At 39.6% G+C, this 15,254-nt stretch overlaps 1 protein-coding gene across 1 annotated transcript; it reads right to left on the reverse strand.

Moving 5' to 3' along the window:
• Positions 1 to 9,089: 9,089 nt before the first annotated feature.
• On the reverse strand, positions 9,090 to 12,226 carry LOC149668650 (uncharacterized). The gene is made up of 5 exons (XM_089840866.1): positions 12,173 to 12,226; positions 10,295 to 11,991; positions 9,936 to 10,225; positions 9,507 to 9,841; positions 9,090 to 9,251 (listed from the first exon to the last, which is right to left on the reverse strand). The coding sequence occupies exons 1-5, from the start codon at positions 12,224 to 12,226 to the stop codon at positions 9,090 to 9,092; spliced, it is 2,538 nt and encodes an 845-aa protein (XP_089696992.1).
• Positions 12,227 to 15,254: the final 3,028 nt, after the last annotated feature.

Raw genomic sequence — 15,254 nt, forward strand, 5'->3', positions numbered from 1 at the left:
AAACACATTCAGGTGACGACATTCATTACCGAAGCGAAACGTGTGGAGAGTGCGATTAAGGACATAGTAATACAGCAACTAACTGAGGGAATAAAGAATTCGTGCAACGGCTGCATTATCGACCATCCTTCACAATTACAGCATGATTGTATAATGACGGAATGGAGCGAACGTGTAGATGAACATTATTCTAATGCCGTGTCTAATTTAAATATCGAGATGATAGTTAATATTTTTAATAATTCCATTTTCTTAAGTTTTCAATTCTGTAAGCAAATGGTAAGCTAAGTGTATGTAACTCTAAAAATTCTTGTAATACATTGAATTTAAATAATAAATATTCAAATTTAATACTTTTTTCATTTACCTAAATATAAGCCTACTTCAAATTTTAGGAGTTATTCAAATTTAATATTATGTAACTAAATATATAGGCATATTCCAAATTTTAGGAGTTATTTCAACTTAATATCTGAATTTAATACTTCTAAATATAAACTTTAGAAATTATTTCAACTTAAACCAATTTCCCTTTATTGATAGGCCTATTTCATGGATGGGAAATGTAAATAACGAGGTCGATGAACGCGAATAGAGAAACTCGGATGGTAAATAAACGGCCTATGTCAATAATTAGAAATCATGATAAGCGCTTGTATGAAAGCGGTTAGTGTCAACATGGGATGATAGTTGGGGTTGCAATGTTTGTTTATGCTAGGAAACTTGTAAATAAACAAACTAGATTGAAACTTGACGTGAATTTCCAAACATGGCACGGTTTTCGAAACATGGTGTGGCTCTCATCGTGACGTCAATGGGAAAACCCATATGATAGTTCAGGCAGAGATTAAATGGACGACGCCGCAATTTTTGTTTATGCCAGGAAACTTGTAAATAAAACAAACTAGATTGAAACTTGGCGTAAATTTCGAAACATGGCGCGGTTTTCGACTTGACGCCAACGGAAAAACCCATCTGATAGTTCGGGCAAAGATTAAATGGACGACGCCAAGAGGCAAGAGTATAAAAGCCCAGCACGTGTCCAAACTCAGTCACTTTTGTTCCTGACTTCAGACGAATTCCAGCCCGCTCCTTAGTTGCTTTATAGTATTTTTCAATACTTGGTAACATTTGCCGTTGGAAGTTATTTTGCAGAGGGTAAGAAAAAAAGTTTACGGGCTAGTACCGAAATTACTTGTGATTTTTACAAGTACTTGCGATTTTTTACAAGTACTTGCGTATTTTTTTACAAGTACTTGCGTATTTTTCTGAGATTGTCCTTATCTCCTTCATTCTTTGAGAATGTTTAAGTGTAATATTTGTGAGCGTTCCTACCAAGGGAACAGGGAGCTTTTGAGACATAAAAGGGAGAAACACGGGGATGTTAAATACCCATGCTCGCAATGTCCGGCCGTTTATACCAGACTTGCGAATTTAACGCTACACGTGGCTACCCGACACTCTACCCCTAAGGTTCCACTCCCCCTCATGACCAATGCAGGTCCATCAACTTCTACCTTTGTCCCATTCACGGGGCCATCAACCTCTACCTTTGTTCCTCCTGTTATCCCATTCTCGGGTCCCTCAACCTCCACCTTTATCCCTCCTGGGACGCAGAGGCCGAAACAGTCCACGTCCGACCCATCCACTCCTGAGACGAAGCGGCCGAAACGGTCCACGTCCTACCCTATTCCTTCCCTAGATGAACTGTCCGACGATGAGAATCGTGCCCTGAACGCGTTTATGAACCGAGAAGAAGGTGTCATCAATGGATCTCTACTGGGAACTCCTCCACCCGCCGTTTGCGAAAATCTTGATGAGCTGTCCGACGATGGAAATCGTGCCCTGAACGAGTTCATGGACCAGGAGGATGACTTCCCAGCCCTTTCCAGCCAGGAGAACCGCGACATCCATCGCTTTATGGATCAGCAGGATAGTCGTGGTGGTCAAGAGCAGGAGGAGGAACCCATCGTTGCGTCACCGGACGTTCCTCTTTACGACGAGCTAGAGGAACTGGAAGCACTCGGTACGGCTATTTTTTGTGCACGTTTCACACCCGTAGCGACTGAGACAGACGTAGAGCTGTACGTGGGTAGACATAGGGTAGCGATTGAAAATTACTTGCGCAATAAACTGGCTAGGGATAGAGGGATTAAGTGGTATTTAACTGTCAGGGCTAGCTACACCCGTCAGTTAGCCGACACTGACGAGAAAGTAGAAAATTTAATTTATCATCGAACCCAAAACCTTACTATTTTGAACTCCGACGTTATCCCCGGCAGGGGCGTGCCAACCTTTATACGGGAGCGGGGGCAAAATCCCACACTGGTAGGGAAAGTTGTGCAAAAAATTTTGCACTTGTGTAAACAATTTTGAGCCACCTTAACCTCTTTCCAAACTCATACAAGAGCAAAAATTATTTTGCAGTACTTCAATGTTGTTCCAAATGATCTAAGGCTATACAGTATCTCGCATGCACTATAAGTTACGAAGAGGTGCGCATGAACGTGAGAATTAATGCCTGACCTATTCAATACTCGTGGGATATAGTGGCTACGATTCTATAAAGTGCCATTTCTAGTTGAGCATACATTTTTCTCTTCTCGTACATCGTAGAAAATAGTAAAAATGCAAAGAAAATATGTCTTCTGCCTACCTATTCTTTCCAAATATGATAATACAATAATTTGAAGCGCTATCGGCTATACACCCTTTCTCCTTTGAAGCTGGCAGTTAATCAGCTCTATGATTAGCCACGTACGGTTATATGCGAAATAATTGCAACACTATACTGTATACAAACCCGTGGTTGCTATAGCTATTATGTCTATACAGTATGTGTAAACAAAAACTGGTGGAAGTCAGGTACGATATATTCTCGAGACTATCAAATAATGCTAAATTCTTCATTTCCAGGACTAGTTCAAAAATGATTCTACATTTTTACAATCTCTTAGGATATGTTTCACAATTCTTTTTACAACCTGAGCTTTATACTGAACTTCAAAAACGTCCTCGAGCGACGATTATTGAACTATCAAAGCTGGCACTTTTACCAATCCCATTTACGATTGCAATATATATTTATAGAATTACATGCACTGTCTAATCGCATGCATCACACTTAATAACTGGGACTCCATTGGTTATTACATAACTAAGCGGAGTAAAAATTGAAGAACTCCAAATATATTTATAAATATTACGAACATGTTAATGATTAAGACCTGTATTTTCTTAATCACTTCCAAAAACTGACTTCCTCTCACAACAATTGTACACTGGGTAATGAAAATTTCACCTTCAATGAAATTTTTTACTATTTAGACTCAGTCACCAGAGCGGGGGCGGTGCCCCCGCTGTAAAATTAGAGCGGGGGCCTTTGCCCCCGCTGCCCCCGTGGTTGGCACGCCCCTGATCCCCGGACAGATAGACTTTAGTATTAGGACTCTGAAACGTTTAATGGAGGAGTAGGAAGCGCAAGGTAGCGGGTGGGTTTTAGATAAAATTCTCTTCCTGCAGATTAATATCATAGCGTACCTCCCGCTTCACGGGGGTACGTACTTTGAAACCCCTAAAAATCTTCTAGCTAAAAAAGCCCTATTAAATGTGCAAAATACGGACGAAGTACCGCATCTGCTGAGGAAACAGGTTTACCCCTATGATTACTTTGACTGCGAGAAGAAATTCGACGAGACCGAGTTGCCATCCAAGGATGCCTTCTTCAATTCCTTAACTGACGAAGAGGTTAGTGAGGAAGATTATTCTCAAGCTCAAAAGGTTTGGGAAAAATTCCAACTCACTAACCTCGGTGAGTACCATGATTTATACGTTAAGACCGACGTTCTGCTCCTAGCGGATGTTTTTGAAAGTTTCAGGGCTATGTGTCTAGAATATTACAAGTTAGATTGCGCGCATGCAGGTCTGGTTTCGCTTGGCAAAGCGCACTTCACATGACCCAAGTGAAATTGGAACTACTCCAGGATCCTGATATGCATCTCTTTATTGAGAAGGGTATAAGAGGAGGTGTTTCTTTAATTACGCATAGACTAGCCACAGCCAATAATAAGGATCTCCCCGAAACATTCAACGCAGCAGAACCTAGCTCTTACATTACCTACCTAGACTGTAATAACCTTTACGGCACGTCATGTGTCACCACCTGCCGATGAGAGGATTTCGATGGATTCAACCATGTCAAGATTTCACTCGTGAAATTATCTTGAATCACCCAGACGATGATCCCCAGGGTTTTATCCTGGAGGTTGATCTTGAGTACCCGGAAAGTTTGCACGAAGAACATAACTGTCTACCCTTAGCACCCGAACGTAGAGTAATTAACGCGGATGAGCTTTCGCCGTATTCGATTGAACAGTTGAACAAACTGAAAATTAACGTACGGGATAGCCTTCCAAAGTTAGTTCCCTCGCTCTACAATAGGGAGAAATATGTTCTCCACTACCGGAACCTCAAGTTTTACATCGCTAAGGGGATGAAATTGGGGAAAATCCATCGAATACTCACATTCGAGCAGGGTGCGTGGTTAAAACCATTTATCGAGATCAACACGGAGAAAAGGAAGCAGGCAGTGAACGACTTTGAGAAAGATTTTTTCAAGTTGGCCAACAATAGGTACGCATCTACGCTACGCTAAGTTATTATTTCACACGTAAATTAATCAAAATTTTTATCTATTAACAGTGTTTTCGGGAAGACGATGGAAAACCTACGCAACAGGATCAACTTTGATCTTGTCCAGACCCGGGAGATGGCAATCAAGAAGGCCAGTTCGCCGACATTCCAGAGGTTCACCATCTTTAGGAACGAGCTGGTTGGGATCCATCGTCTGAAGATATCCCTCAAGTTGGACCGACCCATTTACACCGGTTTCGCCATCTTGGACCTCTCAAAGTTGGCCATGTACGACTTCCATTACAACATTATGAAGGCAAAATATGGCGACGACCTCAATCTTCTTTTTACCGACACAGGTATGATTTTTTTTTTAAAACGTTTACTAGATTTAAATCCTTTTTTCTACTTCCAATTTTAAAAAACTTATTAAATGTTTTTACGTATAATTGCAGACAGCCGGACCTATCAGATTTTCACCGACGATTTGCCTCGGGACTTTGTTCAGATGAAGGAGATGTTCGACTTTTCCGCCTACCCCAAGGAACATCCTCTCTTCAGCGAAGAGAACAAGAAGGCCCTCGGAAAGTTCAAGGACGAACTCAACAGCGTGCAGATTCAAGAGTTCTGCGGCTTGCGGCCGAAAATGTACAGCATCTTGTCGGCAAAAGGTGAAAAGAAGGCGAAGGGAATCTGTCGTCGCGTCGTCAAAAAGAAGATACGTCACGCCCAATACAAGGAATGCCTGCTTCAACGTAAACTCACCACTGAGGAGATCAAGAGGATAGTCAGTGTTAAACACGAACTATTTTCCATCACCCAGAAAAAAACTCGCTCTTAACCCTTGCGATGATAAGAGATTCATCATCGATGGAGTGTCAACATACGCGCATGGTCATTTTAAAATTAAGGAATAAAATTTCAAATGTATAATTACTTTCTGTAACCCTATCCCCTCCCATACCCTCCTGGGAGCGAAGTGACCGAACCGGTCCACGCTCCCCTCCCATACAATTTTGGTGCGAAGTGGCCGAATCGGTCCACGCCCAACCCTTTTCCTTTAAAATTTCATAGTTTAATGTATAGTTTATAAGTTTCAATAATTTAATGTATATATTTTAGGATTCCAAAGTATAATTGTATAGTTATAAGTTGTTTTTCTCGAACGAGTTTTACCCCGTGACACTACGGTTTCTCATTCAAAATAAAAAAATTTTAAATAAAAATTTCTTCCCTCTAATTTCATACAACTTAGGCAAATTTTTCCTGGTTAATGAGGTGTAGCGCGTGGGACCAGCCGCGTGCGCGTGTTTAAATTTCCCGCGTTCGCGCGTTCAGGAATAAGTTCGCGCGCGACTTAAAGAAAAACATACAATTCAATCAAAAAAACTTTATTAAAAATCTCTTATACATAAATTCCAATATCATTTTATCGTTCAAACTCTTATCTTTTACAAATTTTAATATAAAATATACGCAAAATCCGCCTCATGTCTGACTGGAATTTCCTTGAACTTTCAATTGAATGTTTTCGTTTCACAGCGTTTTCAAACACATTTCATTAAATTAACAACACTTTCGACCAGTTTTTAGACATTCAACTTCATTATCAGATTTATTTCAGTAAAATAATAACAATATCAAACACATTTATGTTGAATAGCGAGGCTTTTATTAGACTTTTAACGTAACTTAAACCTATTTTTGTTGTTTTGCCAATACTTACAGTTGCACTTTAGTCGTTTCATGAACGTTTAACTGCTTTTTAGTTCCTTTGAATACGATTTGAGTCACGAGTAACAATACTTTCGACCACTTTTTAGTTTGCTTTCAATTGAATGTTTTCGTTTCACAACGTTTTCAAACACATTTTAGTAAATTAACAACACTTTCGGGCACTTTTTGGACATTCAACTTCATTATCAGTTTTATTTCAGTAATATAATAACAATATCAAACACATTTAAGTCGTATAGCGGGACGTTTTAGACTTTTAACGAAACGTAAACCTATTTTTGGTGTTTTGCCATTAACAACATTTCCAGCCGCTTTTCAGTCATTTAACATCATTTCTATTATATTGTATTCATTTAACGCCACTTTCAACCACATTTTAGTCATTTATCAACACGTTTAACCATCTTTTCTCAACCGTTTCAACGATTTTTTATTCATTTAACAACACTTTCATGCACGATTTAACGTTGAACAACACTGTAACCACCTTTTTGTCATTTAACGACATTTTAACCTCTTTTTAGTCATTTACGGTTTCAAATTACCTAGGGGTGTGCGAATACCACTTTTGGGTATCGAAGCGGTTATCGAATACTAAAAAATTTGCCTTATCAAATACCGAATCGAATAGTTTATTCCAAATCGAATACCGAATAGTTAGCCCTTGGTAAATATTTTACAAACCGATTAATCGCGAATAGTTAAGCCTAGTATTTGCGAATAGTTAACCCTTATATTCGCAAATAGTTAATACAAAGCAAGGAGAAAAACATTTAGAAGCTCCTAAATAAATTTCAAAATACCTCTCCTCATTGGTGGCCAAGTGTTGTTTAAAATTTTCCTAGGCACTTGATGGTAGGTTTTGATGGAGGAAAAATAAAATCGGGATTATAATTTTTAAAATAAGGTGGGTCTCTCTAGTGCCAAGGACCTAAATTTATGGTAGTCGAACTTTAACCCAATAATCAGTTCGGTATTCGATATTCGTATCGAATAGTGAAAATGGGCTTATCGAATACCGAATCGAATAATTCGGTTCGGTATTTGATCGAATTATTCGATTGAAACGGTTAACCGCACACCTCTAAAATTACCAGTCAAAGTTTTGGCACAACATAATTTCCTATCATTTTATGGTAACTTAACGACATTTTAGTCATTTAACGACACTTTCAACCACTTTTTAGTCATTTAACGACACTTTCAACCACTTTTTAGTTATTTAACGACACTTTTAAGAGAGATCCGCGCCTAAATATCCAGCTTATAACTTATATTGACAAAAGGTTCTTACAAAGTTTTTATTACTCATATGTTTCGTTTCGGAAACACCCACTTAAATTACTTAAAAGTATATTAGTTGATTGGCTTTATCCCAATTTAAATAGATTGTTCGCAGTGCGATAGGCTTAGAATTGGTTAGGTTTGGTTTTGTTTTGTACCCGAGATTTAAATTACCCACGCAAAGGCCTTTAACATGTCACGTCTGGATAAAACTTTGTTGCAAACCGAACATGGGAAACCAACTTTCGCGTGTTTTACCTGTTTATGCCTATTGACGTCACGATTCCTGGAGAACTTCGCATTACAAATATCACAAATAAACCTTTTAACTAGTTATAAAGACACGTGCCAGGTTTTTGTACTCTTTAATCTTTGTCCGAACTATCATATGGGTTTTTCCGTTGACGGCAAGTTTGAAAACCGCGCCGTGTTTCGAAATTCGCGCCAAGTTTCAATCTAGTTTGTTTTTTTACAAGTTTATTAGCATAAACAAACATTGCAACCCCAACTATCATCCCATGTCGACACTCAGCGTCGGAGTTTCATACAAGCGCTTATCATGATTTCTAATTATTGACATAGGCCGTTTATTTACCATCCGAGTTTCCCCATTCCAGTTCACCGACCTCGTTATTTACATTTCCTATCCTTGAAAATGCGAAATAGGTCTATCAATAAAGGGAAATTGGTTTAAGTTGAAATAATTTCTAAAGTTTATATTTAGAAGTATTAAATTCGGATATTAAGTTGAAATAACTCCTAAAATTTGAAATATGCATATATATTTAGTTAAATAGTATTAAATTTGAATATAAATAACTCCTAAAATTTGAAATATGCTTATATTTGAGTAAATGAAAAAGTATTAATGTCGGATGTGCTTATTATTGATATATATATCGTTTCATATGTAAATTAATGCTGAAAATTAAATAAATACCCAAAAGATGAAGTTTTAAAATGGGTTTAAAATATTAATTATATTAAACCTACGTAAAATAATTAGAAACCTATATCATTCAAACCTTTTCTTTTTATTTGAGATTCTACAAATATTGTTTAGCATTTAACACTATCCTTCGCCTACAAAATGTAGAACTTACAAACGATTTATTAATTAAAGAAAGTCTGCGAAATACTTATTCGCGAAATAATTATTCGCGTCATTGGATATCATGTGATAATGCACTTCGTAAAACATTAAACTGTGAGTGTTATCACACAGACACTCGGCTAACCTGCAAATCTGCAGAGCCTTGAATATATAATGCTTAGCTAGGTCGTTTTCATCACTATAATTTTTCCTTACGGTTTTGTTAGTTTTATATACCATAAACATACACATATGAAGAGCTAAGTTCAAAACTCTTAAGTACTGATATGGGCAATGAAATTCGTATCCACCGTAATAAAAGGTACGAAATTTACATTCCTCCTCATTGCGAGGGTGGCAACTGCCTAACTGGCAAATATTTGGGTTTGGTATTCCGTACATTTTGTGTGGTGTAAGGTGTACCGGAAATACGAGGATAGTATCTCCCGCAAATTCTTTCAATTTGAATTGATGGGTCTTCTGATTTATGATACATGGAAACCGTCTAGCAAACATGTCAATTAATGACCCTGCGGGTAATTGTACTGTAGAAGTTAGTAATCTGTACATCGCTAAGTGTTTCAAACCAAAATTTATATTAGGGCCGTTAACGTATTGCCATATATAACCTTCACCATCGTCTACATTATAGACTTCATTCGGTGAGGGGTTTATTAGTAAATCCCCCGTTTCGGGATCTGTAGTCCTTTCGGATTTACCGTAATCTTTATCCCATCCGATAGCACCAAAATTTTAAAACTATCCTCTTGATCTCCTCAGTGGTGAGTTTACGTTGAAGCAGGCATTCCTTGTATTGGGCGTGACGTATCTTCTTTTTGACGACGCGACGACAGATTCCCTTCGCCGTCTTCTTTTCACCTTTTGCCGACAAGATGCTGTACATTTTCGGCCGCAAGCCGCAGAACTCTTGAATCTGGACGCTGTTGAGTTCGTCCTTGAACTTTCCGAGGGCCTTCTTGTTCTCTTCGCTGAAGAGAGGATGTTCCTTGGGGTAGGCGGAAAAGTCGAACATCTCCTTCATCTGAACAAAGTCCCGAGGCAAATCGTCGGTGAAAATCTGATAGGTCCGGCTGTCTGCAATTATACGTAAAAACATTTAATAAGTTTTTTAAAATTGGAAGTAGAAAAAAGGATTTAAATCTAGTAAACTTTTTAAAAAAAATCATACCTGTGTCGGTAAAAAGAAGTTTGAGGTCGTCGCCATATTTTGCCTTCATAATGTTGTAATGGAAGTCGTACATGACCAACTTTGAGAGGTCCAAGATGGCGAAACCGGTGTAAATGGGTCGGTCCAACTTGAGGGATTTCTTCAGACGATGGATCCCAACCAGCTCGTTCCTAAAGATGGTGAACCTCTGGAATGTCGGCGAACTGGCCTTCTTGATTGCCATCTCCCGGGTCTGGACAAGATCAAAGTTGATCCTGTTGCGGAGGTTTTCCATCGTCTTCCCGAAAACACTGTTAATAGATAAAAATTTTGATTAATTTACGTGTGAAATAATAACTTAGCGTAGCGTAGATGCGTACCTATTGTTGGCCAACTTGAAAAAATCTTTCTCAAAGTCGTTCACTGCCTGCTTCCTTTTCTCCGTGTTGAACTCGATAAATGGTTTTAACCACGCACCCTGCTCGAATGTGAGTATTCGATGGATTTTCCCCAATTTCATCCCCTTAGCGATGTAAAACTTGAGGTTCCGGTAGTGGAGAACATATTTCTCCCTATTGTAGAGCGAGGAAACTAACTTTGGAAGGCTATCCCGCACGTTAATTTTCAGTTTGTTCAACTGTTCAATCGAATACGGCGAAAGCTCATCCGCGTTAATAACTCTACGTTCGGGTGCTAAGGGTAGACAGTTATGTTCTTCGTGCAAACTTTCCGGGTACTCAAGATCAACCTCCAGAATAAAACCCTGGGGATCATCGTCTGGGTGATTCAAGATAATTTCACTAGTGAAATCTTGACATGGTTGAATCCATCGAAATCCTCTCATCGGCAGGTGGTGACACATGACGGTGCCGTAAAGGTTATTACAGTCTAGGTAGGTAATGTAAGAGCTAGGTTCTGCTGGGTTGAATGTTTCGGGGAGATCCTTATTATTGGCTATGGCTAGTCTATGCGTAATTAAAGAAACACCCCCTCTTATACCCTTCTCAATAAAGAGATGCATATCAGGATCCTGGAGTAGTTCCAATTTCACTTGGGTCATGTGAAGTGCGCTTTGCCAAGCGAAACCAGGACCTGTATATGCATGCGCGCAATCTAACTTGTAATATTCTAGACACATAGCCCTGAAACTTTCAAAAACATCCGCTAGGAGCAGAACGTCGGTCTTAACGTATAAATCATGGTACTCACCGAGGTTAGTGAGTTGGAATTTTTCCCAAACCTTTTGAGCTTGAGAATAATCTTCCTCACTAACCTCTTCGTCAGTTAAGGAATTGAAGAAGGCATCCTTGGATGGCAACTCGGTCTCGTCGAATTTCGTCTCGCAGTCGAAGTAATCATAGGGGTAAACCTGTTTCCTCAGCAGATGCGGTACTTCGTCAGCGCTGAAGGCAGAGTTTAAACACTTGAACTTATCGGCTCCTCCACGAGCCAAATTCGATACGAGTGTCTCTAGCGATTCCGGCATGAACCTAATTGAGTCTAAGAATCGCAAATTACCCAGAGAAAACGAAATGTACGTTTCGGAATTCGTGGGGATACACTTAATCTCGTGATCTTTGACCAATATAATTTTGTCCATAATAAGATGGGCATCGTAACGAGATAAGTTATGCATGAAGACCGGAACGAAATTCCGGGTCCTCAGTTTGAGGTTGCACGAATTATGGGCAGCTCCCCTGTAGGCTCCGTTAGTGTGGTCGTGGTCACGAACTTTACAGTCATTTACAGTGAAAGGCTTGTTACATAAGTAACAGGATTGGGCCGAGGCGAATTGCGCCTTTTCTAAGTGTGATAGATTCATGGGGGCGTTATCTTTAATCATACGCTGAATAATTGCGCCTTCACGCAAAAGGTTTTCTAAAAACTTTTCCGTGGCATCTATCCCTCGATAAGTAACTGGTTTAGAGACTGTACCGTCGTGACTAACAATGACATAACTAAACCCACAGGAGATATGCTGCGAAGTTTTCGTGGTTGAAGAGAGGTCGACATCGGGATCGCATCGGTGAACTTTACGGAGAATGGACTCTAAATCGGCATAGATGACGTATTTAACCTGTGAAAAAATAGAAATAAAACTATATTAGATAAAATGTAAAAAAACATTCTCTCTCTCCCATGCATCTTATCGTCTGCTTAATTTATCTTGCTATAGGCGCCGTCTAACGTTAGCCTCAGTAAACTATTTTGGCGCGCTATTCAAAATACCCTGATAAATAACAAAAATTTTAGTTTACCTTCTGTTGCCATGCGACGTATTTGAATTCCAGAATAGGTTCCTTTACCGGCATCTCGATCTTCTGGGGACCGTGTATACTGCACTCCTTGATGTGTTCCCTGTAGTTCTTCTCCGAGTTTACACCGGAGAATCAATGCAGGCAATAACGACAATAATGGTCCATGCGATTGTGTGTGGAGAATGACTTAGCTAGAAGTCGACCCATGCTTCGGATTAGGCAGAAATGCTTCTTCTCACCCTCGGTTAATAGCAATAAATCTACTTGGCGTGGTTCCTCAACTCTGTTGGAACTCACGTAAAGGGGGAAGACCTCTTTCTCGTATCCGAATACATTAATCGAAAGGTTATTCACCCGTTCGAAATTCTCCAATTTACCGGTATTTACTTCCACGGAGAACGTAATACCGGTCATGTCCAATTCATTACTATAATCTAGGTACTTTGTTACACGATTCGGGTTAACGTTTAAAGGGTGTAAACGTGCCAAAATTTACCATAAGAAACACTTAATGTCCGTATTTTGCACATTTAATAGGGCTTTTTTAGCTAGAAGATTTTTAGGGGTTTCAAAGTACGTACCCCCGTGAAGCGGGAGGTACGCTATGATAATAATCTGCAGGAAGATAATTTTATCTAAAACCCACCCGCTACCTTGCGCTTCGTACTCCTCCATTAATCGTTTCAGAGTCCTAATACTAAAGTCTATCTGTCCGGGGATAACGTCGGAGTTCAAAATAGTAAGGTTTTGGGTTCGATGATAAATTAAATTTTCTACTTCCTCGTCAGTGTCAGCTAACTGACGGGTGTAGCGAGCCCTGACAGTTAAATACCACTTAATCCCTCTATCCCTAGCCAGTTTATTGCGCAAGTAATTTTCAATCGCTACCCTATGTCTACCCACGTACAGCTCTACGTCTGTCTCAGTCGCTACGGGTGTGAAACGTGCACAAAAATAGCCCTACCGAGTGATTCCAGTTCCTCTAGCTCGTCGTAAAGAGGAACTTCCGGTGACGCAACGATGGGTTCCTCCTCCTGCTCTTGACCACCACGACCCTCCTGCTGATCCATAAAGCGATGGATGTCGCGGTTCTCCTGGCTGGAAAGGGCTGGGAAGTCATCCTCCTGGTCCATGAACTCGTTCAGGGCACGATTTCCATCGTCGGACAGCTCATCAAGATTTTCGCAAACGGCGGGTGGAGGAGTTCCCAGTAGAGATCCGTTGATGACACCTTCTTCTCGGTTCATGAACGCGTTCAGGGCACGATTCTCATCGTCGGACAGTTCATCTAGGGAAGGAATAGGGTAGGACGTGGACCGTTTCGGCCGCTTCGTCTCAGGAGTGGATGGGTCGGACGTGGACCGTTTCGGCCTCTGCGTCCCAGGAGGGATAAAGGTGGAGGTTGAGGGACCCGAGAATGGGATAACAGGAGGAACAAAGGTAGAGGTTGATGGCCCCGTGAATGGGACAAAGGTAGAAGTTGATGGACCTGCATTGGTCATGAGGGGGAGTGGAACCTTAGGGGTAGAGTGTCGGGTAGCCACGTGTAGCGTTAAATTCGCAAGTCTGGTATAAATGGCCGGACATTGCGAGCATGGGTATTTAACATCCCCGTGTTTCTCCCTTTTATGTCTCAAAAGCTCCCTGTTCCCTTGGTAGGAACGCTCACAAATATTACACTTAAACATTCTCAAAGAATGAATGAGATAAGGACAATCTCAGAAAAATCGCAAGTACTTGTGAAAAAAAAATACGCAAGTACTTGTAAAAATCACAAGTAATTTCGGTACTAGCCCGTAAACTTTTTTTCTTACCCTCTGCAAAATAACTTCCAACGGCAAATGTTACCAAGTATTGAAAAATACTATAAAGCAACAAAGGAGCGGGCTGGAACTCGTCTGAAGTCAGGATCAAAAGTGACTGAGTTTGGACACGTGCTGGGCTTTTATACTCTTGCCTCTTGGCGTCGTCCATTTAATCTTTGCCCGAACTATCAGATGGGTTTTTCCGTTGGCGTCAAGTCGAAAACCGCGCCATGTTTCGAAATTTACGCCAAGTTTCAATCTAGTTTGTTTTATTTACAAGTTTCCTGGCATAAACAAAAATTGCGGCGTCGTCCATTTAATCTCTGCCTGAACTATCATATGGGTTTTCCCATTGACGTCACGATGAGAGCCACACCATGTTTCGAAAACCGTGCCATGTTTGGAAATTCACGCCAAGTTTCAATCTAGTTTATTTATTAACGTTTCCTAGCATAAACAAACATTGCAACCCCAACTATCATCCCATGTCGACACTCAGCGTTAGAGTTTCATACAAGCGCTTATCATGATTTCTAATTATTGACATACGCCGTTTATTTACCATACGAGTTTCTCCATTCCAGTTCACCGACCTCGTTATTTACATTTCTTATCCTTGAAAATGCGAAATAGGTCTATCAATAAAGGGAAATTGGTTTAAGTTGAAATAATTTCTAAAGTTTATATTTAGAAGTATTAAATTCGGATATTAAGTTAAATAACCCCTTAAATTTGGAATATGTCTATATATTTAGTTAAATAGTATTAAATTTGAATATAAATAACCCCTAAAATTTGAAATAGGCTTATATTTAGGTAAATAAAAAAGTATTAAATTTGAATATTAATTATTTAAATTTATTTCAATGTATTAAATCTGAACATTTATTATTTAAATTCATTTCAATGTATTACAAGAATTTTTTAGAGTTGCATACACTTAGAGAAACCATTTGCTTACAGAATTGAAAACTTAGGAAAGTGGAATTATTAAAAATATTAACTATCAGCTCGATATTTAAATTGGACACGGCATAAAAATAATGTTCATCTACACGTTCACTCCATTCCGTCATTATACAGTCATGCTGTAATTGTGAAGGATGGTCGATAATGCAGCCGTTGCACGAATTCTTTATTCCCTCAGTTAGTTGCTGTATTACTATCCCCTTAATCGCACTCTCCACACGTTTCGCTTCGGTAATGAATGTCGTCACCTGAATGTGTTTTTCCAATAACTTCTCCCATAGGAATGGTCCTATGGCAAATCCATTCCT

Source organism: Phalangium opilio, unplaced genomic scaffold (genome assembly GCF_054372755.1).
Source record: "Phalangium opilio isolate 3A_F unplaced genomic scaffold, DU_Popi_V2 ptg000055l_1, whole genome shotgun sequence".
Classification (NCBI taxonomy): domain Eukaryota; kingdom Metazoa; phylum Arthropoda; class Arachnida; order Opiliones; family Phalangiidae; genus Phalangium; species Phalangium opilio.

What these genes read in the sequence shown, in the direction of transcription:
- LOC149668650 (XM_089840866.1), bottom strand. Translation starts at nt 12,226, where the DNA reads ATGCCGGTAAAGGAACCTATTCTGGAATTCAAATACGTCGCATGGCAA. An exon ending in ACGTCGCATGGCAACAGAAG is followed by an intron (nt 11,992 to 12,172) that starts GTAAACTAAAAT and finishes ATTTTTTCACAG; the next exon opens with GTTAAATACGTCATCTATGC. An exon ending in ACTTCTTTTTACCGACACAG is followed by an intron (nt 9,842 to 9,935) that starts GTATGATTTTTT and finishes GTATAATTGCAG; the next exon opens with ACAGCCGGACCTATCAGATT.